The following is a 27,967-nucleotide window of genomic DNA, read 5'->3' as shown; positions in this document are numbered from 1 at the left end:
GATTGGTAAATGTAATTCCCTGTTTTTATTCCCACCTTGCCATCCCTATTCGCCCCAGTTTATTATGCATTCAAGTACAATTTTTTAGTGCCATACTGTGAAATTCGTGGAAGAAAAACTGTAAACCTTTGGCTTAAGTATAATTTATTTGTAAATAAAATAGTCAAATTTATTTGGCAATAAAATTAATGCTTAGGTATTTATTTAAATGTATTTTATCTTTTAATTTATAAAACCCTTGGACGACTAGAAATCCTATTGGCGATAAGGTCCCTGCAGGCCAGTCCAGAGTCCAGACGGGACAATTTATCGCCTAATCTGGTTAAATTATCAATTTAATCGGGTGTCTGGGGGGCTACCGCGAAAACCGAAATTCGCAAATTGCGGTGATCTTTCTCTTTTACTCTTATTAAGACGTAATTAGAGTGACTGAGAAAAATGCCCGCAACTGACGAACTTCGATTTTCGCGGTTATAACCCGGACGCAACAATTAAATTGGCTCGCCGATTCCACTTGATTCGATTGACATATCAAATCAAGCGGTGCGTACCATATTAGACGAGCGCGAAAATGACAAGTCTGTGGTGCGTACGCAAAAATGCCAATTTTCGACGCTAGCATGCAACTTTAGGCTGTCACCATAAATCTAAAATTGGGGATCGTGTCCAGAGACCAGCTAGATGAGATTGACGCCAATTTTTTTCTGATCAAGTTTGATCATCTCGTGAGGTCGGGCCTTTTGCGTTGCTTTTGCGCCTCTGCATGTTCCCAAAAAACGCCCGTCTGTTGTGAATTGTCTCTGTGACATAGACAAAGTAGGAAAAAAAAAACAAATGTCAAAATAAAATAGTCTATGACCGAGCCCCCATAGTAAAGAATCGTAAAATCGTAATTGTTTATCTCACTAAAACACATATTTTATGAATGAAAATCTAACAAAAACCGTTTTAAAATGAACTCGAATAAAGAAAGCAGCATGGATTGGAAGCCTTCACCAAATATCTGCAGGTGCTGCCTCACTGACGGCTGTTACAAGAATATTTCATCTGCTTACTATTTCTCTGGCGAAAAGGAAGATTACGAAGAAATGCTGAAAGAAACTCTCAATATTCAGGTTAAGTACATATCCTAATCTATTTACCGTATGGTTCAAATCAGTCTTTTACTGGTAATATGTAAATCTAATGAGTTACGGGCACTCAAAATATAACTTCATAAATAGTGTATATTTCGGTGTTATGTACCTTTTAATCACTTTAACTAATAAAAAATTGTTCAATCATCTATCCGGCAACTGCCAAGGCCAGGTAATTACCAATTATGTATTATGTTGAACAGATTTCTGACCAGAATGGTGCCAGTAGACTTATCTGTGAAGAGTGCATTGTTCGGCTTCGAGACGCGCGTGCCTTCAAGCAAACTATACTTCAGAGTGAGGCCACACTCGGCCAGTACACATTGGAACATGATGAAGGTAAATAAAAGAAATACACTCATAAATGATACATCATTGATGCTAGCTGGAGAAATATGTCCAAACAAGACTGAAGCCGTATTTAGACTACAACTTTGTAGTTTTCTTTTACTTATTTATTATGGCTGGGGTAGCTCCCATAAAATGGACAGTACTGTAAACTCAGGTAACTATAGTCCCGTAATCCCAACTATTGCCTAGTTTTTAACGTTGATTATTAAAGAGCGTAAGGAGCCTTTTTGATTTGTACTCGTTACATTTATTTGGCTGCTTAGGGCTCATTAAACTTAACTAAAGCTCTAACAGAGTTGTGGCCCTAAAATGTATATATTGAAGATATTAAATATATTTACAGATATCATCATGGAGACAACCCTAAAGTTGTCAGATGTGAAGGCGGAACCACTGCCACTAGATGCAGAGGGTGTCGACGATGGGTGTCCAGATGATGCTAGTCTTGATGATAATGGTGAGTACAATCGAAGATATATATAACTCCATATAAGATAAGTCTAAAAAAGAACATAGATACCTTGGAAAATCAAGAAAAAATTATGCTTGAATACATGGCGCCATTGTGAATAAAATTTCACATTTTCTCCATAGTAAATGTATGCAGAAAGTTTTTATTAATTTGTGGCTTTTTAGTACATTACCGTAAGTTGACCCCTAGGAAACAATTGATACTGGATAGGAATGGAATCGATTGGCATACAAAAATAGCATGTGAAAAATAAAAGTTTTCATTTTCATACATATTGTATGGGAAAAGTTTTCCTCGATTTGTGGCTTTTCTAGCCGGAAAATTTTTTTTGCTTCCATACAACCTTTTGATCCTCAATAGGAATGGGATCGATTGGCACCAAAAAAAAAGTTTGTCAAAAATGACCTTTTTCTCGCACCCTGTATGTTTTTTCCAAAATCTGTAAAAGCCAATCTTCATTAATTTGAAATCGAGGGAAGGTCTTCTAAGACCGTTTTCTTGTAGCAGCACGGGATCTGGTAGCTGCCCTCACTGACCCAAAAAGAAAATCCACCCTGTATACCATATATGAAGATGCCTATACTCGTGTAGATGGCGACACTATCTCTATTACATATATATTTTTTGTTTTAGAGATCCTCGCCAACATAAAACTCGAGCTTACGAAAGACGTGAGTTTAGAAGCTGGGGGGAAACCCGCGAGAGTCAAACGGAAAACGAAGACTAAGAAAAGAATTAAACACAATAATACAGGTAGGAATGTAAGAAATAGCCTCCTTTGATAAAAATCTAAAAAAAATGTAAATTAGTTTAAATGAAATATCATTCATTATCAGCATAGAGAAAAAAATACATAGATTGCTCACTCCATACATCAGTTTTGATACCAAAAAGACTATTAATTTCAGTGTCTACATCTATCTAGCATCGAGTAGCGGAACTATCAGTACTGCTACTTGACAATAGATGTAGCACCGACCGGAAAGTCTTATCTCAACAGCATAAGACTTTCCGGTCGGTGCTACATCTATTGTCAAGTAGCAGTACTGATAGTTACGCTACTCGATGCTAGATGCTAATAGTCTTTTTGGTATCAAAACTGATGTATGGAGTGAGCACTCTTGTCTTACTATATTTCTCTATGATTATCAGGCAATTAAGGCCCATAGATACATATACCTACATACATACCTTACATATATTATTGGGACGTCGCAATATATGGAAACGGTCAGTATTTTCTATTTACTTTAAATTCTACGTGGAGAAGACCAGACGGTCTTTTTGATCACATATTTTTTCATATATAGATTATATAGAAGGGCTGAAGAGCAGAGGGAGCATAGAGAAAAGAATACATAGATTGCTCACTCCATACATCGAGTAGCGGAACTATCAGTACTGCTACTTGACAATAGATGTAGCACCGACCGGAAAGTCTTATCTCAACAACATAAGACTCGATGCTAGATGTAGACACTAAAATTAATAGTCTTTTTGGTACCAAAACTGATGTGTGGAGTGAGTACTCTTGTGTTACTATATTTCTCTATGGAGGGAGCGTATATCTTTCTGAATGAGTCTGAGTGAATATTAAAGTTCAAATTTATACAAATATTTTATGGGTCAATCAACTATTTCTTGTTGTTATTCTGTCCCATCAGCGAGGAGACAATAGTAGCATAGATTGTTAGAAGAACTGCTGTACCATGTTCTACTAACATGCTCAGTAGATGTCCCATTATGGAAAGGTCTTATCTTCTTCTTCCTCGATTCCTCAAAGAAAGGTCTTATAACTATCATCAAATGCAAGTTTGGTTCATTTAAATACGAAAAACCTAGAATTTTAATAGTGACTCAGGAGACCGTAACCAACCAACGTGTGACAAGAAAAAGTTGATTAACCCATTATATGACATGCACTAGAGCAGTGGTTCCTAACCTGGGGGTAATTACCCCCGTGGGGGTAAAACTGGTATTTTACGGGGGTAATAAGCTAACCTAATATAACAATACAACAAACGTACACGTTTTATTTTTTATTACCATTGGGAGGAGGGGTAAAATCAGGTTCCCTAGTTAGTCATAGGGGTGACCGGACTGAAAAGGTTAGGAGGGTGGATCAACTATTTCTTGTTGTTATTCTGTCCGGTCAGCCAAGAGACAATAGTAGCATAGTTTGTTAGAAGACATCGTCCACCACCTTCTTCTGACACGCTTGGTAGACGACCCTCTATGGAAAGGGTTTATAAGTTTCACAAAAAAGCGTGTTTGGAGAGTTTAAATGCCTAAAATTCAGGTTTTAAAGAGTGACCCAGGGAAACGTAACCATGGCAACGAGTGACAAGAAAAAGTTGATTCACCCAGGAACCACTGCACTTAGGGTTGCCAGATGGTCGGGATTCGGCGGGATTCTCCCGATTTTTAGCATGTGTTCCCGATTCCCGACGAAGTGAAAATTGTCCCGAAAAACAGCTTCACGTTATAAAACAATAATTTCAAGTTCCGAACTGTTGTCGAGCGAGCAAGCGACCCGCGTCGAGCCCGTCAGCGCGCGCGCGGGCGAGAGTGGGCAGAGCAGCTGACGTAGTGCCAATAATGTAAAATATCGTTGTTTTTAATACAATTAATTTAATTTAATAGGTTTTTTTTTCCCGACTTAAGGCCCAAAATCCCGAAAAATTTATATTTTTTCCCGATAATAGCGGCTTTCGATCTGGCAACCCTAACTGCACTAGAGGGTTAAGTCAATAAAGACTCGTCTCCTTCAGAGTCGGATCAGGACAAGTGGCGGGCTCTAGCGGAGCGGCGCGGCGCCGGGCCGCTGCTGAGAGAGAACTCGCTCAAGCTACTCGCCTACTCGACCGCGGCCGTGTTTCAGTGGAACAAGAGCTGGTAATGTATTGGGGCGTTTTTAGGGTTCCGTACCCAAAGGGTAAAAACGGGACCCTATTACTAAGACTCCGCTGTCCGTCCGTCCGTCCGTCTGTCACCAGGCTGTATCTCACGAACCGTGATAGCTAGACAGTTGAAATTTTCACAGATGATGTATTTCTGTTGCCGCTATAAAAACAAATACTAAAAACAGAATAAAATAAAGATTTAAGTGGGGCTCCCATACAACAAACGTGATTTTTGACCGAAGTTAAGCAACGTCGGGCGGGGTCAGTACTTGGATGGGTGACCGTTTTTTTTGCTTGTTTTGCTCTATTTTTTGTTGATGGTGCGGAACCCTCCGTGCGCGAGTCCGACTCGCACTTGGCCGTTTTTTTTTTTGTTGTCCCCAACTTTTTTTTTCAAATTTGGGATTCTTTATGTTATTTCTACTTAGAATCACGAGCTCTTTCTATCCTAATAGGAGAAAAAAAGTGTCCCAAAATTTCCATACATTTTTCGATCTTTCCATTTCGCGACCGCCATACAACGTCTATGAAAAATGGTGACGGAACGGAAATAAAAACATTAGGACACTTTTTTTACTCCTATTAGGATAGAAAGAGCTCGTGATTCTGAGTAGAAATAACATAAAAAATCCCAAATTTGAAAAAAAAAGTGTAGAGGACAACAAAAAATAAAAACCGGCCAAGTACGAGTCGGACTCCCGCACGGAGGGTTCCGCACCATCAACAAAAAATAGAGAAAACAAGCAAAAAAACGGTCACCCATCCAAGTACTGACCCCGCCCGACGTTGCTTAACATCGGTCAAAAATCACGTTTGTTGTATGGGAGCCCCACTTAAATATTTATTTTATTCTGTTTTTAGTATTTGTTGTTATAGCGGCAACAGAAATACATCATCTGTGAAAATTTCAACTGTATAGCTATCACGGTTCGTGAGATACAGCCTGGTGACAGACGGACGGACGGACGGACGGACAGCGGAGTCTTAGTAATAGGGTCCCGTTTTTACCCTTTGGGTACGGAACCCTAAAAAACGCCCATTGAGGAAACCTCGAACAAGATGGGAGGATGAACTAAATCTCACAGCGGGTCCTAAATGGAGAAGAGTGGCCCACGACAGACCCCAATGGAAAGAGTTAGAGGCCTTTGCCAAGCGGCACACTGAGCTTAGGTCCACTTGCACCATTCCACTGACCCGGGGCATAGAGAAAAAAATACATAGAGTGCTCACTCCATACATCAGTTTTAGTACCAAAAAGACTATTAGCATCTAGCATCGAGTAGCGGAACCATCAGTACTGCTACTTGACAATAGATGTAGCACCGACCGGAAAGCCTTATGCTGTTGAGATAAGACTTTCCGGTCGGTGCTACATCTATTGTCAAGTAGCAGTACTGATGGTTCCGCTACTCAATGCTAGATGTCGACACTGAAATTAATAGTCTGAACTGATGTATGGAGTGAGCACTCTTGTCTTATTATATTTCTCTATGCCCGGGGGTAACCGGTTAAACATGGAGTTACCATGTTTACCAGTACAATTTGACACTGGGTTAACGGTTTAACCGCTTAACCGCGGGTTAGTGGGATGGTGCAAGTGGGCCTTAGAGACATACTCTAACTCAGGTCAAAAGGGCTTAATAGATAGATAGAATGTATTTCCTATCGCGGCGGTTCCCGAAGTTGACTGGGCTCCGACAATAGAGAAATATAAGTAAAGAAAAAGTGGTAATTCCATGCGTCAGTTTTCTTACCAAAACGAGAATTTCGTAGTCGACATCTAGCGTCAAGGTCATGGAACTATCAGTACCGCTACTTGACACCAGATGGCATATATTTCGCTACTGACGAAAAATGTACTACCATAGATAAAAAAATACATAGATTGCTCACTCCATACATCAGTTTTAGTACCAAAAAGACTATTAGCATCGAGTAGCGGAACTATCAGTACTGCTACTTGACAATAGATGTAGCACCGACCGGAAAGTCTTATGCTGTTGAGATAAGACTTTCCGGTCGGTGCTACATCTATTGTCAAGTAGCAGTACTGATGGTTCCGCTACTCTAAATTAATAGTCTAACTGATGTATGGAGTGAGCACTATTGTCTTACTATATTTCTCTATGGTACTACTAAAACAATTTACAACTAATATTATAAGCTGAAGGAGTTGAAAATATAGTTCCGGTTAATCCGGTTATAAAATTAGCTAAAAATTGTCGAGCATTAGAGTTTTTGTTTGCCGCGACATCTATTGTCAACTAGCAGAACTGATAATGTCCGCTACTTGACGCTAGATGTCGACTACGAAATAACTCGCGTTTTGGCAAGAAAACTGATGTATGGAGTTACCACTCTTTCTTACTTATATTTCTTTAAGATACCTACCTAGTAGTGTTTCTACTTGAAATAAAAACAACTTAAAATATTTTTTTAAATATTTAATTTGTCCTAATACTTCTAATAGTAAATCTTATTTAACTAGGTACCTATTGATATTAAGGCGCTCCTACAATCTGTTACAGGTACCGGTGTTTCTGCTGCAAAGAGCCTTTTCCTGACATGGCCGGCTTAAAACAGCACACACAAACCTCACACACTCTAGAACACATCAAGAGAAAGATTATCCTCCAACAGAACCGACTAGTCAAAGTCGAGGTCACAGATTTAAGCTGCAAAATCTGTCAAAAACCTATAGAAAACTTGCAAAAATTAAAAGTACATTTAGTAGAACATGACATCAAAATTGAAGGCGAAGATCTACTGGTACCATTCAAGATTGAAGATAATTTGCAATGTCAAATATGTTCAGAAAATTTTTCAGTTTTTAGATTGTTAAATATGCATATGAATAAGCATTTTCAAAAGCAAGTCTGTCATATTTGTGGGGCTGCGTTTTCTAATTTAGTATTTTTAAATTTGCATAAAACTAGGTCTCACAGACCGTTTCGTTGCAAGCATTGCAACGATGTATTCTCTAATAAGACAGATAAAAAACATCATGAAATTACTGTACATAATGTTAAGTATGAAAGGAAGTTTCGGTTCCCGTGTCCATATTGCGATGAGAGATTTTTTCAAGAGAATTTTAAAGTTTTGCATATGGTGGAAAAACATGGTTTACCAAAACCTGAGCATAAGTGTTTGGTGTGTGAGAAATCTTTCGTGACTCGGAGTTTGTGTAATAATCATATGAAAAATGTACATATGAAAGAAAAGAATCATGAGTGCGATGTGTGTCATAACTTATTTTATACGAGGTCGGATGTGACGCGGCATAGAGTGACGCACACGGGGGAAAAGCGGTTTTCATGTACTTTATGTAGTAACCCGTTTGCGACTAAAGACTCTTTGAGACGGCATATGAAAAGGACTCATGTTGGTTTGCATTAAATTGTTGAAGTTATGTTGGATTTTATTTATTTAGAACCCCAAGAAACTAAAATCTTTGAACCAACTTTCCGTTTGAGTTACGATACCACAGACAGACATAGGGACCGTTCGCGTTGGAGGGTCTGCCATCTTGTGGCCTGAATCGGAAACATAAACATGTACATTGCCAAAGCAAGTGCTGCCATCTACCGTGCTATTTCTTGTGCATAGTTGGTTCTGCCATCTTGTGGGCTACCTCGGAAGCATAAACTTCACATTTACGCCTCGCGCCAATGGCTCTTGTGCTGCCCCCTACAGTTCATGCACGCTCCCTATTGGCGTCAAACATATAACACCCCTTTTTCGCGTCGGGAGTTAAAAACACCGTTAAAACCATAGAGAAATATAATAAGACAAGAGTGCTCACTCCATACATCAGTTCAGACTATTAATTTCAGTGTCGACATCTAGCATCGAGTAGCGGAACTATCAGTACTGCTACTTGACAATAGATGTAGCACCGACCGGAAAGTCTTATGCTGTTGAGATAAGACTTTCCTGTCGGTGCTACATCTATTGTCAAGTAGCAGTACTGATAGTTCCGCTACTCGATGCTAATAGTCTTTTTGGTACTAAAACTGATGTATGGAGTGAGCACTCTATGTATTTTTTTCTCTATGGTTAAAACTGAAATATAGTCTGTTAAACAACTTTGTCAGTAGAAAAGGCGTAAAATTCAAATGTTCTGAGACGATAGCCCTTCGCGCCTACATTTTTTTAATTTGCCGCTTTTTTTCTACTGACGGAAATGTCTTGACAGACTATAATAAGTTACTATAGTATCTCAAACATCTTTCTCAGTAGAAAAGGGCGCGACATTCAAATTGAAATTTTCTATGGGACGATAACCCTTTGCGCCTACATTTTTTACTGACGTAAATGGCTTGACAGACTAATTATTAAGTTACTAGCTTCTGCCGGCTCTTTCGTCTGTGTAGAATTAGTATTCCAATTCCAGAAGGCACCATTTGCATAGTGAATTCCATCCCTCTCTACAACCCTCAAACAAAGGGATGAAACATGGCATTACAAAATGAAATGCACAAATAATTTCTTTCAGAACAGATTTTTATTTACAAAAAAACATTTGTTCACATATGTACAAAATAAAAAAGTATCTTATAACAAGTACGGACTGAGAAATTATTGTTACAAATAAGCTTCAACCCTATGACCGCCAAATTAAGACGTCCACAGACCTGTTTGTGCTCACAGTTACAATTACATAATTAATTTTTAAAGTATATTAAAATTTGTAGTGTGAACTCTACTGTTTATCAAGTATTTAATTTTGTCATGTCTCTTTGTAATTAAATTACCATGTATAATTTAATTTTTAACAAGCAGAAACGTCTGCGACTGATGCTATTAAGCTTAGAATAAATTTAAAAGTGGAAAAATTACTGTCTTGGGTGAGACTTGAACTCGCGGCCTCTGGATTGATACTCCTGCGCTCTGCCATCTGAGCCACTAAGACCTCATCCATAGCCAGCAAATCTTTCCACCATACGGGTCTAGGGGACCCTAGCGACATCTACCGTAAGAGCGTTACACTTCTTAACCTTTTGGACGCCAATGACCGATATATCCGCACCGTAGGTTCAACGCCAAAGACCGATTAAATCACAGACCACAGAGCAACATCGACCTACGTGCATATACATAAAGTTCAACTTCAGTTTTGTCACTTCAATGATGTGGCGTCCGAGTGACAGCTTTTGTGTTTGACACGGCGTGGAAAAGGTTAAACGGGTACGGGGTAATTTTTCTACTTTCAAATTGATTCTAAGCTTATTACCATGTATGTTGTGAAAATGAATAAAGTGTTTATCTATCTAGTGAGAACCCAACTAATTTATCAATATTATTTTCCTTGCATCTCTTCCAACGTCAACCCAACATCATTAAACAACCTCCCGTCCATCCGACGTCCGTGTCTATTCTTCAAATGCTTACTCAACGAATACTTCATCTTGAACTTGCACGCGCAGTAGTCGCACGAGTATGGTTTTATTTCCACATCGGTATGCGTCCGCCTTATATGCTTTCTCATACCGTGCGCTGTGAAAAAACTCATATCGCATATTCTACATACGTGGTTCCGTTCCGCATTGTGTATTCTACGGACATGTAGTTTTAGATTATTAGGGGTTAGAAATGTTTTAGCACAAATATTGCATGTTGCTATAGGCCTTTTCGCCCCGTGTACTTGATAATTATGTTCTTTGTATAGATATGAATATTTAAATGTTATATTACATTCTAAACACATTCGAGAATTATGGCGCCCGCCTAATTTAACTTCTTTACATGTGCAATTGTCTTGTAAGCATTTCTTGCATTTGCGTAAATGTACAACTCTTCTGTGCACGTCCAAGTTTTTGAAGTTTATATACGCAGCCCCGCACGTCTCGCACACATAGTTGGGGAAGTGAGAGTTCATATGCATGCTTAAAAATACAAAAGTGTTACATAGCAAATTACATATAGCGCAGTAGTTGCCGTTATCTAATTTAAATGGTATTAACAGATGTCCGTCATCGCTGAAAGTGAAGTCATGAATGATTGTCAAATGCTGTTGAAGCGCTTCGATGCTTTCGCAAGGTTCTAAACACCTAGCGCAGTGCAGCGATGAAATGTCAGCCTTTTTGTAGCATAGATGAGAGACCGGGTTGATTTTGATCACTAATTCCTTAGTGTGAGAGTGTGTTTTCGAGTGTTCCCGGAGTTGGGTCATGTCGGGGTAAGACTGGAAGCAGTAGAAGCAGCTGAACTTGCCCCGGCCGGCCTTGAACAGACACATGTTGGAGTTCCGGACGAGCTTGAGCGAGTTGGCGCGCATGTCCAGGTGGCGCTGAGTTACTTCCGTTTGGGTTTTCTTTGGCTTCTCTTTTTTCGGCTTTAGAACTGAAAGAGAGGTATAGTAAGTTTTTAGGGTTGATTATAATAATATTTATTAGTGTCCGGCCAAAGTTTAAAAATAATGTTCGGTTTTGGCCAAAAAACTGTCGAACTTTTCGACCGCGTCAAAACTTACAAAGTCAGAAAGTCAACTTTTTCACGCTTAAATTTTTTAGGGTTCCATACCCAAAGGGCAAAAACGGGACTCTATTACTAAGACTCCACTGCCCGTCTGTCATGTCACCAGGCTGTATCTCATGAACCGGGGTCTCTATTGTTTCCCAAAAAGTTTTTAAGTCATAATGTATTGTTTGCCCGCATTTTCGTTAGTCATAATTCATTTGGTTCAGAAACGCGTCACTTTTCAGGATTGCAATAAAACCTAACCTAACCTATCTATAGGATAACCTAACGAAAATCCTGAAAAGTTAACGGATTCAGTTTTATGACTAATAATAATATGACAAACAATACATTATGACTTAAAACTTTATCAGAAACAACGGGACCCCGTAAAAACCGCATGAAAATCCGTTCACTAGTTTTTGAGTTTATCGCGAACATACATACACATAAACAGACAGACGTGGCCGAAGTGGCCGAACATTGTATTATAAGGTGTAGCGATACTAACCAGGTTTGTGTTTAGGGGTCTTAACCGACACTTCGGAGCCCAGCAGGCCCCTGGTGATTTCGTTCCGCCGGAGGTTGTCAGCGAGGGCACTGATCTCATCGCCAGCCCCGGCCACGCAGGACCCGTCCTCTAGTTTGATGATGTAGATCTCATCTGAAACATAAAGAAAAATATACATAGATTGCTCACTCCATACATCAGTTTTAGTACCAAAAAGACTATTAGCATCTAGCATCGAGTAGCGGAACTATCAGTACTGCTACTTGACAATAGATGTAGCACCGACCGGAAAGTCTTATGCTGTTGAGATAAGACTTTCCGGTCGGTGCTACATCTATTGTCAAGTAGCAGCACTGATAGTTCCGCTACTCGATGCTAGTTGTAGACACTGAAATTAATTGCTTAACTGATGTATGGAGTGAGCACTCTTGTCTTACTATATTTCTCTACGTCTGAAATCAATATGTAATTTTAATATTGTTTAACACATTCATTGCCACCCAGCCAAACAAGACATCCGCGCCAGGCCACAAAAATGTCTTCATATAAAGCTGTAGTACCACGATACCGACTATCGGGTCGTCCGGCCTGGGAACGAAATCATAAACTATTCGGGTTATCCGCACTGAATGTGTCAAATTAAATGTTACACAACTTAACATGGTAAAAAAACTAGAAACTCTATATCTCGAAGTAAGGAATGTGTATTGCAGTCAGTTTTTCGAATTTTGAAAACTATTACAATAATTTTTTTTTAATATTATAATAAATTTTGTATCAAGCAGAAATGTCTGCGAACGATGCTATTAAGCTTAGAAACAAATTAAAAGTGGAAAAATTCACTGTCTTGGGTGGGACTTGAACCCACTACAACTGGATCGCTAACCCAATGCTCTGCCATCTGAGCCAGGCGTGGCTCACTCCGCGATTTCGTCGCGTCGCTACAAGTACATGCGGCCCACACCAATTTTGGTGTCTAGCCATAGTAGTTGCCGCGTACCGCTAAGGAACGGACGCCTGCTCCCGCTTGCGCCACCTAGCGGTCATATCTGTCGTAATAGACGCGTTTTGTTAGCGAGTGAATCTTCTGTACCAGGCGTGGCTCACTCCGCGATTTCGTCGCTTTGCTACAGGTAGCTAAAAGTACATCAGTTCCGCCCCAATTTTGAGGAAAGCCATAAGCCGCGCGTGGCGCTGTCGCCACCTAGCGGCCATATCTGTGCTGATCGTAACAGACGCGTTTTGTTAGAGAGTGAGTCTTCTGTACTTAGTACTATTATTTATTCTGTGTCTGTACCTAGTACTATTATTTATTCTGTGTCTGAGCTACCAAGACCTTACCCAGCGATTATTTCCATCATATATGAGCCTTAGGGAGGCCCTAGCGACATCTACCGTAAGAATGTTACACCTCTTAAACTATGTATTACCATCATCATTGCCGCCAGTGAACTGTGTGAAGTCAAAATCCTCGTAAGAGAGCTCCACCTCTTCGCACACCTCCATTTTTATGTTTTCGTCCGCTCTCACCACTTCTGTAATCATAGAGAAATAGGTAAGACTTTTCGTTTGTCGCGACATCTATTGTCAAGTAGCGGTACTGATAAATCCGATGGTCGACGCTAGATGTCGACAATAAAATATCCCAGGTTTTGGTGAGGAAAAATGTATGGAGTTAGCACTCTATACTTACTTATTTCTCTAATGTCTGTATTGTTCATATGTTTTAACACATTCACTGCCAGACAAAAAACGGCGCACTACCCTAGAAACCGGTCGTCTATAGCTTTGTATAAAACAACCGTGAGCAAAGTTTCGAGCGCCCACCAGGTGGGTTCCTGGTAGTGAATGTGTTAAATTAGTTCAAGGCATTCGATGTTATTATTAAATGGGTTTGCAAAAGTATTTACTACCATAGGCTATAGCCCTAACTTCGCCTGCCCAACTTCAACCAGTATTTTGTTATTATTTTTGTGTGTAAGTGACACGGTTAATGGGATGGTGCAAGTGGCGATAATTCAAACTTGACTGACAGTTTTATATTGCCAATTGTAGGTGAGCCGCTAGAGCTTAACACATTCATTGCCGCCCAGCCAAGCAAGACATCCGCGCCAGGCCACAAAAATTTCGTCATATAAATGTGTAGTACCACGATCCCGACTATCGGGTCGTCCGGCCTGGGAACGAAATCATAAAATACCCGATAGTCAGGTTTTCGGCACTGAATGTGTTAAATAAATAAAACAAATCATACCATCACCCTCCGACTCTATCCTTGTATTTTTCAGTTTCTGTGTGATAGCCTTCCCGGCTTCTATGACTTGAGCCTTGAAGGCGGCCGACTCCCGCAACCGTGATATGCAATCCTCGCAGATCTGACACTTGCCGCCCACATCTTCATACGATATCTGATGGAAAAAAAGAGCAATGTTAGATCATGAAGTGTTTTTGTAATATGATCATTATAAACAAAATATTAATAGGCAAAGCGCAGAAAACAATTTTTCATCACACTCGCTCAGTAAATGTGGAATTGCACACAGGCTTAGCGAGTGTAATAGAAAAAGCGTTTTCCCTAGGGAGTAATGAAGTTTCTAGTACCATAATTAACAGTTTTTTGTCTTTATACTTCATTTTTGTATCGCAAGTAGTTAGTAGGGTTGCCAACCGTACTATATTATATAGTATTGTACTATATTTTGGCTCTCTGTACTATATACTTTTGGAAAAATATATAGTACGCTAAAATACTATATTTCCGATTAAACATATATTACACTAAACTTATGTTTAGTATTTTATCTAAAAGTACTATATATTTTTTTAATGTACTATATTTTTGATGCCTTATTCTGGAAAATACTATATTCTACCAAAAAATTGTTGGCAACCCTAATCGCAAGTGTGATAGAATACATTGTGTGTAACTCGGGGCGTAATAATATTGCAAACTCGAGTCTATAAATTGCTCCGCCAAGCCGTCACGATTTAACTTACTCTCGTTTGCAATATTCAACTTACGCCCCATGTTGCACAATGTACTATAAACTATGAGTCGTTTTAGTTGTGTGTGTTTCTAACCTTACCTAATTAAGAATCGGTCATCAGTAGTCTTTTTTAAAAATGAAGTTAAGTACACAGGTACCAGGAATTATTAATACTAACACCCTGATCCATTATTTTAGGATAGGTACTGTATTGAATTGTATTTCTGCAAGCAATACTAGAATATTACGCAAAAACCTGTGCTTATTAGCTTAATAAGGTAACGTGAATATAGATTACAATACAATAGAAATACTCGTTATTTATTGCACACCTCATTACAGAAATCAATACAAATAATACATAATACAGAAAAGAAGAGGTTAAACAAGAAACATTAGTGCTAAATACAAACGATTATGAGCAAATAACTTACAAAAATATTGAAGGTATCGAGCAACATGTCAGAATAGATTTCCTTCCGTCCATCCTCCTCGTATTCCTCTGAAATATCTTTGTCACAACCCACTGCGAGACAACAGCGACACAAATCTAACTGCCTCATGATTGTTAATATCAAAGAAACATTATTCAAAATATTCAAAAATTAAAATCACTTCGACGCGAGCATAACGCGAGCGCTCGCGGCCCGCCATTACAGAGCTGTATTTACGTGGTTAACAAACAACAAACGCGTTTTCTGACAGATAACGTTTAAAATGTTACGTAACGACTTCAAACTTGTAGAAATAGTAGATTTATATCAAATTAATCTTACATTCTTTTACGGTGCTTGAATTAGACTATAATTGAAGAAATAATGTGTATTTTATTTTTGATTTTTAATAAATTATAAATACGGCTGCGAAAAATAGACCACTGAAAATCAAGCTATTATATTTTTCTCCAATCAAAAGTAAGCTATAATTCAGTGACCAATCAGCTCTTGTTTTGTTTAGAGACATCTAGTTACTTTAGTCGAAATCAGCCTGCCACTTAAAGTCGTAGTAGTTACACTTGGTTAGGACAGATGGCAGTATTACATTCAGTTACTATACTCTTATCTAGATGGCGTTATCGCCGGTAAACAGTGAAATTTATTAACTGTTTTTTTATAATTTCGATATCTAAAACCACAGACAACATATATACTTACTTTATGCTAAAACTAAATGTGTCCGGTTATAAATTTCTCCCTAATTACTTTGCCTAAAAAGCACACCACATTAAGAACCATGCCTTATTTTGTCAATTGAAGATAGATAATAGATTTTCCTTTGGTACCATCAAGTACCATGTTAGGTCGACCTATTGGGCATATATATGTACATACTACCAGGCGTGGCTCATTCCGCGATTTTGTCGCTTTGCTACAGGTAGCTAAAAGTACATCCGTTCCACACTAATTTTGGTGGCTAGCCATAAGCCGCGCGTGGCGCTGTCGCCACCTAGCGGTCATATCTGTGCTGATCGTAACAGACGCGTTTTGTTAGAGAGTGAGTCTTCTGTACCTAGCACTATTATTTATTCTGTGATAATACACAATAAGGTACATACAATATGAGCACACCAAGCCACTTCTAGCCATTTATTCCCTCTATAATTAAAATAAAATGTACAATTATATTCTTAATTCAGTTTAATTCAGCCATTTACAGAATAATTCACAACTCACAGTCTACGAAGTGGTGGGAGGGCGAATCAACTTTGACCACTTTGACTGACCCAAATGTGACCACCAATTTTAAACTTTGTTGTAAAAAACCTAATAAACAGAAACTATGTGATAGCACTTAAACAGATTTTTGTCAATTTTTCACAGACAATAAAATATGACATTGATACACAAATTTGTTTACACAGGGCCTACCGGGAATCGCGAAATCCAAACAGCTATCTGCCTCTTTATCGCTCGAATATGCAAGAGTGATAGACAGGTTAAATTTCGACTGTCTCGTTTGCGGTAGACCCTTAGATTGTGTCCACTGTGACTGATTGTGGTAGTGGTGCCCCCTTCGCAGAGTTTCGCGTAATATTCCGTGCTCTGCTATTATTATGTGCTCTGCTCATACCACACTACGTATGTCCGTGTTGGCGCTTCAAATGTCTTCTCAAAGAGTCCTTCCCCTTAAATTTACTCTCGCAAATCCCACAAACATAAGACTTTTCATCTAAATGCGTTCTCTCATGCCTTTTCTGATCAAACTTGGTAAAAAACCTCATCTCGCAAGCGTGACAAGGAAAATTCCTCTCTCTAACGTGCACGGAACGTATGTGAATCTTCAAATTCTGCGTATTCGGAAACGTTTTTGGACATAAAGAACATTTACTCAACTGTCGTTTCGCGCCGTGCTCTAAAATTTTGTGCTCGATCAGCTGATACGTGTAAAGGAACGTTTTACCACAGATAAGACAATACCTCTTTGACATGGAACTGTTATGGTGTGTCCTCATGTGTCTGACCCGCGCGTAACTCGTTAAAAAAGTATCAGAGCATAGACTACACTTTTTTTCTCTATGCCGCGTTTGCAAATGGATTCTTAGACTCATTCTGTTTATATACGAGTTACCGCAAATTTCGCACACATTGTTTGAATAATGGTTATTCATGTGGATTGATAATCTCATGTATGTGTTGAATTTTTCACTACATAAAACACATTCGAAGGAATCCTCTAATTTGTATGGTATTAAAAAATGTTCAGCATCTCCAAATTTGATCTCATGGTTTTCTATGAGGTGTTTTTTCAAACCGGTCAAATCCAAGCAAGCTGCTCCACATTTTATGCATTCCAAATTTGAAATATCCGCATTTTGGTATGACATGCCTCTCAAGCGATTGAATTTGGCTTTTATCGCCTCTGCATTAGAGTGTATTTTCGAATGTTGTCTTAAATCGTTTATGTTAAGGAATGCTTCTTTACAGACGAAACAGCCAAATTTGGTCTTCAAAGATTTGAATAGACATAGATTGGAGTTGAATACAAGTGTTAAAGAGTTGTCCTTTAAGTCCTTGTGGTTCTGCGATTCCGGTTGTTTTAAATTTTGCTGCGCACTGCTTGGATAACCTGAAAAATGAAATAGAACATAATTAATACCTAAGTTATACGTTTTTTACAAGTGCGTAAAGTTGTTATTTAACTCCTCTTGATAATGTTGACATCCAAGCAAGCGGTAGATTCCAAAATTGAATTGAGATTAGTGCGATTGAGCCACACAGTTTCATCATGCTGTTTATATTCATCAGAACTTAAAGAAAATATAAAAACCGGCCAAGTGCGAGTCGGAATCGCGTTTCAAGGGTTCCGTACATTAAGTCCGACTCACATTTGCTTGACTGCACATTTCTAATAGGTTTTCCTGTCATCTATAGTTAAAGAACTATTTTGTGTATTTTTTTCAAAATTTTAGACCCAGTATTTTCGGAGATAAAGGGGGGGGGGGGGAGAATGGACAGGCAGGCAGATAGACGCACGAGTGATCCTATAAGGATTCCGTTTTTTCCTTTTGACGTACGGAACCCTAACAATCATTACAATATTTGCCCCTTTCCACTAACTCACATCCCAATCTTAAATGAGAGTGTAGTCCCATCTTAAACACCGGCAACGCACTTGCAACCCTCTAGTCTTGCAGGTGTCCATGGGCAACGGCAATTGCTTACCATCAGGCGATACGCCTGTTCGTTTGCCTTTTTTATATTAACCTTTTAACCGCCGTAGACTAGCTGATATATAAGACATACAAAATCGGGCTCATTTCGCCGCTGTCTGATAAATAAGACAAAACTTCGTGTAACTTCGTACCAGGGATGTTGCGGATGCAGATTTTTTGACATCCGCGGATGCGGATGCGGATGCGGATATTTAAAGGCTCACATCCGCGGATGCGAATGCGGATGCGGATGTCAAGATTAGGTACTTAGAAAACGTCAAATATTACATTTTTTGTATTTTTTTTATTAAAAATAACGAAACGTTTAGTATTTGAGCAAGAATATAGGTGCGTTATATTTAATAAACAGTAACTTCGCCGACTTTTCTGGATCTAGATGATTTCGTTATAGGTAATGACGAAATTACCTAGCACTTACGCCGCCGCTAAGACGTTCCTGTACCGACTTGTTCGACATCCGCATCCGCATAAGCTCCGCATCGATTTTATGCGGATGCGGATGCAGATGCGGATGTTGAAAATAATGCGGAAGTTCCGCGGTTGCGGATGCGGATGCGGATGTTCGCAACATCCCTGCTTCGTACCCCCCGGCGACACGAGCACGCTCGATGACGTTTTCTATGGCGGTTAAAAGGTTAAAAAACTCACCTTTATCTGTTCTTTCTTTCAATAAGCTTGTTTCTTGCGCTAAACTTGTTTCATCAATTTCATCATCTTCATTGAAACCCACAACCTCAGTGTCATCCGCCACAGAAGTCTTGTTATCATCATAAAAGCTATTCTTGGAGTTCAGTTTTATGACATAAATTTGTCCTGAAAAACGGACAGTGAACGAAATTATTACGTCACATTGAATTTTTACAATACTTTTTTAACAGTGATTACCTAATGTTTTTACCTCTGTAAGAACACCAGTTTCAATTAGGGTTTCAAACACCAGTTTAATCACTCGTTTATTATATAAGTGGTATAAAACCACCTAAAAGTAACTACAGTTAAAATAACTAAAGCTAAAAATTAAAAATACCTATCAAATTTTTGAGCCCTTGGTGCCCCATCACGCAGGGCAGGTAGCGTTCCCGCGCTGGATTGCTAACTATTGTTTTTTTTACTATAGATGTGAAGTGGTCACCATTTTTCGTTTATTAAAATGTCACACACATTATGCCAAGATCATTGTTACGTGCAAGCAAATAAATTGAATAGAATAGAATAGAAATATTTTTATTTAAATTGCTGTGTAGTCTTGGGGTCTAGGGCCAGGTTTTACCTGAAGATGCTGGTTTGAATCCGGCCTCCTCCACTGGTGGGCTTGCATGGTCACTTTTTCTTTAGTACATAACATGTATTTCAGTATCACTACATAGTATAAAACAAAGTTGTTTCCCGCTGTCTGTCTGTCCCTATGTATGCTTAGATCTTTAAAACTACGCAACGGATTTTGATGCGGTTTTTTTTAATGGATAGAGTGATTCATGAGGAAGGTTTATGTATAATTTGTTAACCCGTGTGAATCCGGGGCGGGTCTCTACTATTATAATAATATGAACTTCAGCATACCTGTATTTTCAACAGGTTGGGGTTCTTCATCAAATTCCACACTAATTTTGTCATCAAAATCATCACAGTCATCATTTTCTACTTTCAAATCTGCCGACGCCAAGTAGTTGATTGATTTTATAACTTTAACTTTGAATTCTGCGGCTGCCCGCAGTTCAGTTGCACAATGCTCACAAATTTTGCTGTTTCGGATGTCTTGTGGTACCTTAAATTCATAACACTTATTATAATTGCAAAATAACTATCTGTTACCTCTTTACGGTTAAAACACTTTCTCGGCAAGCCCAATTCTCCATACCATAAAGTAAGTATAGTATAGAGTAATCGGCCCATACAAGCCTCGCTTAGTTCCACAAAAATCCAAGAGATGTCACTCAGAGCACCATTGGGCCTAAATATATATTTGTGTTATTTCAAATCTTGCCAATTTTTAAATTAACATGTATAGTTCTAATTTATTTAGCATATTACAACAAAAACCTTTTAAAACATCCATTTACACATAGTAAATCGACGCAGAAAAAAATAAATAAATAATGGCATGAACTATTCTAAGCGCCATCTATCGCATTACTAGACAGTTAGTTTCTTGCCGTTGTAACACACTAAATAGCTCGATTGTTTGAGAAAGACTATCAATAGATGTCACTGTAGTAAATCCTCATACTTTATGATCATATCACAGACAACATATCAACATTATTAAGTAATAAATAATATAATTTTTCTCAAAAATGGACGGCAAAGTCGACGTTGCCGGTTAAAAAATAGGTCGCGAAGTGTGTAGTTTATGGTCATTCTAAAAATTAAAAAGTTAAAAACATTGCTGTCTCGATTTCGGGACTGCAATGTTGCATACAAATTCCATTATTAAACGAGTTCCAAACTTTTTAAAACTTTAAATGGCCATATCAAATGAAGGCATAGGTCCATTAAACAGCCGAACAGATGATCAGCACTTATTATTAATATAATGTTGGTACCGCGACTATTTAGGTGTCTCAAATACGTTGGCGTATTTTCAGCAGAAAAATACACTTCTATTTTTTTTAAAGGCGGCAAGCAAATCTTTTTAATGGTTTTACTTTTCTCTGTGAAAATTAGAACGTTGCTTCTGTAAAATATCTCTTGCACCATTTTTGAGAAAAGCACTATATATGACTCGGCTGGAAGGCTACTTGCTGGCTTCGGATTCAATTAAACGGACTCCCAAGGTCGTCCGTTTAAAACGAATCCTCAGCTTGCAAGTAGCTACTTCCGAACCTCGACAATAATGTACTATTGTTCTTAGAAACGTGATAATAATTAAAATATATTAAACCTACATGGTATCATCAGCCACACTGTTAAGTGTTAACTGTACCGATGTACAGTTAGGAGTGTTGCTGTTTGTATATTAATTTACTTAACCTTACGCATTACAAAATTGTCCTCATATAGCTATACATATATTTTAGGACAGTCTTACACTAATCGACCTACTTGGTAACAAAACATTGTAAATTCTTGAGTAGTTTGAATAGCAGGGCAGGTGACAAAAACTTGCTCAAAAGCATAGAAGGTAGCATCCTATAGAAGTGGTGTACGCGTGCCTCCGTGAGGGACAAAACATGTAAATTCGACCAATCATAGCGTCGCATTGCGCCGCTATGATTGGTCGAATTTATTTGTTATGGTGGGCAACAAATGAATTCGACCAATCACGGTGGTCAATTTACGGTGGGGAATAAAACAAGATGTGAGACTGTGACAAGGACAAACAATAATAGCGCTTTCGCTGCTACTCCTACTGAAAGATACATAAGACTATCCCGTTCTGTCAGTTATCCCCTGCTTCTATTCATGCTCAAAAGAGAAGAGACATCCGACATTTAAAAAAACATCCCTATATGTATGAGAGCAATAATACAATGTGTAAATGTAAATACATACATATCTTATATTTTATGATCATATCAAAGCTGGAAGTCCTAGGTTCGGATCCCCCTAAAAGTGTATTAATATGGTGTCCCATGGTGGTGGCCCATTTGTCCCCGCCGCCATACAAGAGGTGTGGACAGATGGGAATAGATATAGACCATTAATATATACACACACAATTAAAAAACAAATAAATGTCCTATGAGGATTTGAACCCAGGACCTCCTACTTCATAGCACATAGCAGAGCAGGGTCACTGTCACTACTGACTAGCTAGGAGGCCGTAGAAATAATATACAATTTATATATATTTAAATTAAGTACAGTCAGCGTCGTATAGTAGGTCGCATCCAAAGTATTCAAATAGTTCAGTACGCCATACAAATAATATGGTGTACCGAACTATTTGAATACTTTGGATGCTACCTACTATATGACGCTGACTGTACTTATATAACAATTAACAAATCAGACTGGCAGCCACAGTTTAATGGCTAATCTAGGATTAAAACTTTTTAGTGGCTTGCCATTATGTTCAAAACATTTAGCTTCATACCACATCAAATATTTAAGTTTACCGCCATTGCCCGCCAGCATTGAACAAATTGGTTGTTAGTGGGTAGACAAAATAAAGTCACTATCATGTTAAACATTGAATTTATTAATTGTATTTTATTATTTTTAAGAGAATCTTCATAGCATGTGTCTGTCCGTTGAAACAGGAATCAATCTCAACCATCTTCCACTCAAAATATTTTACTTGTGGTACAGTCGCCATCAGATATATCGGAGCGGCCAAGGCGCTCACAAATATCTGAACACGCCTCTATTGTCAGGGCGTTAGAGTGCGTGTTCAGATATTGTGAACACCTTGGCCGTTCCGATATATCTGATGGCGACTGTACAGAGATGCATTGACTATTTCATCTTCACTCTCTTGTTGCATACATTGTAACTTCTAGTGGCTAGAGGCTGGGTCCTGAAATCAGAAACATATTTTTTATATATAAAATGTAATAATATCACAATAAAGTTTAATACACATTGCCTTCACATTGGAGTCTGTTTGCAAACACTAACCATTGTATAGATTTAGACCAAGAAAAGTATGCAGCGATATTGATCGCCTGCGCAGTACATGTGTTATTTTAAATGTCAAACATCTTTGAAATTATGACGTACCTTTCTTCTTTCTTGCTCTAACTCTAAATACTTTGGAATCTTTTGCTTGCTCGGGTATCAATATTAGCATGGGGGGTTAAAATAAAACTTGACAATAGTTATTAGTGGGCAAGGGGGCAAAGCAGTTGTTTAACCGCTCATGCTAATGTTGATTCCAGGGCAAGCAGAAGATTTGAACTATGAGCGTAGCGAGTGGTTCGAGAAGTGGAATCTTGAGCGTTGTGAGAATTCAAGGCACGAGGGTTAAACAAACATTGCCACCTAATGAAACACAGAATTTATCACCATGCCAATGCAGGGAAAATACCAACTATAAAATACCAAAAAAATCAAATCCACATGAACATTATAAAGAATTTATAATTCAAAATCATCATTTAAAAGTAAATTCTACCAGCTAACATAAGGAAACTCAAAATTTAGATCTGATTACTTTGCCCCACATGTGGGATAAATCATAAATGCAATTTTCTCATTAGTATTTGAACAATCAAGGGGGCCTTTACCAGTTGGTGTGGTGATAAATTATTTAATTAACCTTTGTATTCAAAACAAACTTACCTGAAGTGTTAATTTTTTATCAATTTTATCATTTATTGGCAAACAGTAGACACTGTCAGATTAATATGTAGGTTTTACCATTAGTAGTGTTCCGTTACTACATCGGCAATTCACGTCATCATCACAGGTCTTTTCGTCTATTGCAGACGATTTATGCATTGCTGTTTAGACAACGGGTTTGGTGATTGTGGAGGCCGATGCGTGAGCGGCACGACCTCCCACATTTTGGGCACATGTCACGCTTAGCACAGTCTTTAAAGCGCCACATCGGTCTTCCAACTTTCCTTTTAGCATACCTACGCAACTGCACCAAGCAAGACACGTCTAGGTATTCTATTCACGTACTTGTACTATAGTTCAAATGAAGCTATAATATGAAATTAATAAGTTTGTATAAACAGAAACAAAGCAAAGGCAACCAACAAACGCGGTGCCGCTTTGTGGCGACTTGACTATTTGACAGTTTATTTTTAGTGTTGCCGTTGAAAGTTCTTTCTTGTCCCTAAATAGAGCTTTTATGATTTATTATTATACAATATTATTAGTTCAAATAAAATATGATATTCCAAAAGACTACAAATAATATTATATAGTACTTAAATTCCAAAATAATGATAATTATGCCTCAGTGTCCATTTCTGAGGGCCTACCGCGAACCACGTTCGACGTGTTGCCTCTCTGTCGCACTTGTAAATTCGTACGTAAGTGTGACAGGGAGGCAACACGTCGAACGTGGTTCGCGGTAGGCCCTCAGCTTTTTTAAGGAACAGGCGTATAACATTACCCTGAAGTAGGGGACTAATTTTAAAATAGCAATAATCATTACTTGATGCCGTTTTTGACGTTTCTGTGCACGCTGTTGTCTGTCTATACTTATAGGTCACATAATTAGTGATACAAACACCTGCCTGGTCAATATACGCAAAATTAGATATATTTATTCTAATTATAACAGAAAAAGTTTATTAAAACAAACATTAAATGCTTTTGTATAATAATTTCAGGTTTGATAGGTACGGGTTTTGCCATGGGAGAAGTTGAAAAGGAACGTTATGAAAACATATCTTTGTATGTATAGGTACTAAGATGGTACAAATCATGTACAAATCTGTTGCTTAAAAATAAAAGCACGACGCGACGTTGCCAAACTGCTATGAGTTACTGCGAAGCGAGTCCAGTTTAACTCGACAACGTCGCATCGTATTGTTACAATAGGGTATTTTCGTACTAGTCAAATCAGTTACTTTTTTATAGTTATTGCAATGCAACTTGTATCGTAAATTTTTAGAAGGCACGATAAGAGTGAATTGAGCATGAATTGAGGTATTTTATCTCATTAGGATCGAAAGAGCTCGTGAATTTGAGTACAAATAACACAAAAGTGGCAAAAAAGATCACAATATAAAAAATGGCAAAAAATAGTAGTTTTCGATATAAGTGCGAGAAGTATGTCATTTTGCACGAGTACCGAGCTTTCGATTTTTCCGGAAATATACTGAGGGGCTACCGCCAAAACCGAAATTCGCAAATTGCGGGGATCTTTCTCTTTTACTCCAATGCAGGCGTAATTAGAGTGACAGAGAAAAATGCCCGCAATTTGCAAAATTCGATTTTCGCGGTTATAGCCCTGTCACTTACAACGGATGCCTTTGCTTTGATATCTGGTGGCGTTAAATTAACTCCAAAATCGTCTGAATCACTCATTTTTATTTAATAACTTATGCTTTCTTGGCAATTACTTACAAACATAAATCACTTTAAATGTTGAATAAAAAAGGCGGGAAGGGAATAAAAAAAGTTTTACTTTTAATTGCCATTTTTTTCAATGTGGATTCTGTTGTCACTGTTGTCAGCATTATGCCAATTGAAGAGAAATTGTATTATTAAAAGTAATAAAATTAATTTTCAGAACATATAATTATACATGGTCAACCAGATCTTGACAGTAGAAAAAGGCGGCAAATTTGAAAAATGTAGGCGCGAAAGGATATCGTCCCATAGAAAATTTGAATTTCGCGCCTTTATTTTACTGACAAGATAAAATGTAAAAAAACATGAATCTTTTGTTATTTCATTATATTGATATATATCTAATTAATTACATTTATATTAAGTGTATAAAGTGTATTGTACGAACGTCAGCTTCATTCTGTCGCGCGTTGTTCAAGTAATACTATTGGGTCTCGAATAATACTCCTTTATGCCCAATCGCGCGTTGTTCAGGTGGGTCATTTATAAGCGGGTCTCGCATAATACTCATTTATTTAAAATGTATCAAACAGATTACTTTTTAGCACTAGTGTAAAAAAATCAAACTTTACGCACGATTTGCAGCTACAAAAACTAAACTTTTTGAGCAATTGGATTAAAAAAATATAAAGAAACGCTCAAGTACCAGTGGCATGGTGGCATATAGACGGACTTACGCCAGTAGTAATGTCTAATCCTTTTGCCATGCACCAATGGTAGCATGCGCAAAATTATTATGACAGGTATTTATTTTCAGCCGGTTTAAATAGTTTCGGCAAGACCATAGAGGAAAAAATACATAGAGTGCTCACTCCATACATCAGTTTTAGTATCAAAAAGACTATTAGCATCTAGCATCGAGTAGCGGAACTATCAGTACTGCTACTTGACAATAGATGTCGCCACCGACCGGAAAGTCTTATGCTGTTGAGATAAGACTTTCCGGTCGGTGCTACATCTATTGTCAAGTAGCAGTACTGATAGTTCCGCTACTCGATGCTAGATGTAGATACTGAAATTAATAGTCTGAACTGATGTATGGAGTGAGCACTCTATGTATTTTTTTCTCTATGGCAAGACTTATGTAGCATTCTTATAATATATAAATATTATCATCACCACAGTATCGTTTTCCGAAATTACTTTATGGTTATACCGTTTGGCTACGCTATTTCTCTGTACCCTGCCTCTCCCTTCCCTCCCTGTACTCCTTAAGTGCCCGAACTCTCTTTACTCATACTGAAAGATACATAAGACTATCCTGTTCGGTCATTTCCTTCCACCCCTCATGCTTGATCCAGTTTTAAACTAGATTCATGATTTATTCAATACGCTATAAAGCGACATCTGTTGATTACTTCTAATCGTTGGCAACGACATATGTCTACTAACTTTCAATGAAGGCGTATAGATGTCGTTAGGAATTCTATGATTTGGATGTGACACAGCGCCATCTTGTATCCATGATAGGCAACAGTGCTTTTTCAGTGACGCCATCTGGTAATGGTGCGCTTTTAGGCGGTCACATTTGAATGTATGGGATAGCAGCGTCTGTATATATGTAGTCTGTGTCCATACAAACGTAGTTACGCTCTCATTTTAAAACGACTAGTTAGATTGCTCTAGTTCTGTAATTAGTTTATATAGCTTCAGATACCATAGTTAAAAAATACAGCAAAATTAAGTTTTTCATACAAAACTTATTTTTGCTCTATTTTGTTTTATAAACTGGAGCTATATAAACTAATTACAGAACTAGATATACATCGTGTCATTCTATGCGTATCCAATGCGTAGTTTTAAAATCAGAATGAAACTCCATTTGTATGGGAAGGTGAAATTTGGACGAGCTTACTGGGGACTCTTAATGGATTTGGATAAAATTTGGTATAGACCTAGTTTTAATCCAATGATATGAGGTTGAGAGCTTTGGTAAGCTTCAGTAGCTCTGTTGGTTTAGACTTTAGAGAGATTGGACCGGTGTTCCAACAGGTTGCAAGTTTGAGTCTTGCCGGAAGCAGTGATTTTTTTAATTTATCTTTTATACTCTGCTATTATGGTAAATAGACACAGTAGCATATGGACAATAGGGATCCCAGAGATGATTTACTGGTAATGAACATACTACTTTAAATATACATATTGCTATAATATACTTACTTATTCACTGTTTTTACAGCGTAAGGGACAATTAGACACACCAAATTTTCTAGGGTTTAAGCGCAAACATAAAAGTACTTACGTTTACATTGTAAGTTTTTAATAATAGCTCAGAATACATTTCATTCTTTCCTTCATGGTAATGTTTATGGAAAATGTCTTTCGTGCCTTCTGGCCCCAAGCAGAACAGGCACGTATTCGAAGACATAATTATATGACTTTCGTCAGATTATGTTGATATTCTAATGTTTCATTTAAATCCATACGATGACAATGACATGTCTGTGTTTAAATCTTAGATTTTTTTGTTTTGTGTTGGATACAAAAAATACAAAACAGAGGG

General features: G+C 38.0%; 4 protein-coding genes across 4 annotated transcripts in view; 1 reads left to right on the top strand and 3 right to left on the bottom strand.

The window, feature by feature from the left end:
- The window catches only part of LOC134659536 (ferritin heavy chain), a 118,611-nt gene that overhangs the window by 61,112 nt on the left and 29,532 nt on the right, over positions 1–27,967 (bottom strand). The gene's annotated exons all lie outside the window — the stretch shown is intronic.
- Positions 885–8,271, top strand: LOC134659862 (zinc finger protein 568-like). The gene is made up of 6 exons (XM_063515571.1): positions 885–1,115; positions 1,340–1,475; positions 1,831–1,944; positions 2,593–2,712; positions 4,731–4,854; positions 7,391–8,271. The coding sequence occupies exons 1-6, from the start codon at positions 954–956 to the stop codon at positions 8,256–8,258; spliced, it is 1,524 nt and encodes a 507-aa protein (XP_063371641.1). The 5' UTR covers positions 885–953; the 3' UTR covers positions 8,259–8,271.
- On the bottom strand, positions 10,140–15,433 carry LOC134659578 (zinc finger protein 320-like). Its single transcript, XM_063515241.1, has 5 exons — positions 15,254–15,433; positions 14,087–14,240; positions 13,263–13,367; positions 11,833–11,985; positions 10,140–11,204 (listed from the first exon to the last, which is right to left on the bottom strand). The coding sequence occupies exons 1-5, from the start codon at positions 15,380–15,382 to the stop codon at positions 10,162–10,164; spliced, it is 1,584 nt and encodes a 527-aa protein (XP_063371311.1). The 5' UTR covers positions 15,383–15,433; the 3' UTR covers positions 10,140–10,161.
- LOC134659514 (zinc finger protein 454-like) lies at positions 16,872–27,879 on the bottom strand. The gene is made up of 4 exons (XM_063515173.1): positions 27,707–27,879; positions 20,053–20,257; positions 19,141–19,305; positions 16,872–17,885 (listed from the first exon to the last, which is right to left on the bottom strand). Exons 1-4 carry the CDS (start codon positions 27,830–27,832, stop codon positions 16,894–16,896), a joined length of 1,488 nt encoding a protein of 495 aa, XP_063371243.1. The 5' UTR covers positions 27,833–27,879; the 3' UTR covers positions 16,872–16,893.

The sequence above is a fragment of the Cydia amplana genome, chromosome 25 (genome assembly GCF_948474715.1).
Source record: "Cydia amplana chromosome 25, ilCydAmpl1.1, whole genome shotgun sequence".
Classification (NCBI taxonomy): Eukaryota; Metazoa; Arthropoda; class Insecta; order Lepidoptera; family Tortricidae; genus Cydia; species Cydia amplana.
This window is presented reverse-complemented; position numbering and strand designations above follow the sequence as displayed.

What these genes read in the sequence shown, in the direction of transcription:
- LOC134659862 (XM_063515571.1), top strand. Translation starts at nt 954, where the DNA reads ATGAACTCGAATAAAGAAAGCAGCATGGATTGGAAGCCTTCACCAAAT. An exon ending in AAGAAACTCTCAATATTCAG is followed by an intron (nt 1,116 to 1,339) that starts GTTAAGTACATA and finishes TATGTTGAACAG; the next exon opens with ATTTCTGACCAGAATGGTGC. An exon ending in TTTCAGTGGAACAAGAGCTG is followed by an intron (nt 4,855 to 7,390) that starts GTAATGTATTGG and finishes AATCTGTTACAG; the next exon opens with GTACCGGTGTTTCTGCTGCA.
- LOC134659578 (XM_063515241.1), bottom strand. Translation starts at nt 15,382, where the DNA reads ATGAGGCAGTTAGATTTGTGTCGCTGTTGTCTCGCAGTGGGTTGTGAC. An exon ending in GATAGAGTCGGAGGGTGATG is followed by an intron (nt 13,368 to 14,086) that starts GTATGATTTGTT and finishes CTATGATTACAG; the next exon opens with AAGTGGTGAGAGCGGACGAA. An exon ending in GACCCCTAAACACAAACCTG is followed by an intron (nt 11,205 to 11,832) that starts GTTAGTATCGCT and finishes CCTCTCTTTCAG; the next exon opens with TTCTAAAGCCGAAAAAAGAG.
- LOC134659514 (XM_063515173.1), bottom strand. Translation starts at nt 27,832, where the DNA reads ATGTCTTCGAATACGTGCCTGTTCTGCTTGGGGCCAGAAGGCACGAAA. An exon ending in TAAAAACTTACAATGTAAAC is followed by an intron (nt 20,258 to 27,706) that starts GTAAGTACTTTT and finishes TATGAATTTAAG; the next exon opens with GTACCACAAGACATCCGAAA. An exon ending in GAAAGAAAGAACAGATAAAG is followed by an intron (nt 17,886 to 19,140) that starts GTGAGTTTTTTA and finishes TTCATTTTTCAG; the next exon opens with GTTATCCAAGCAGTGCGCAG.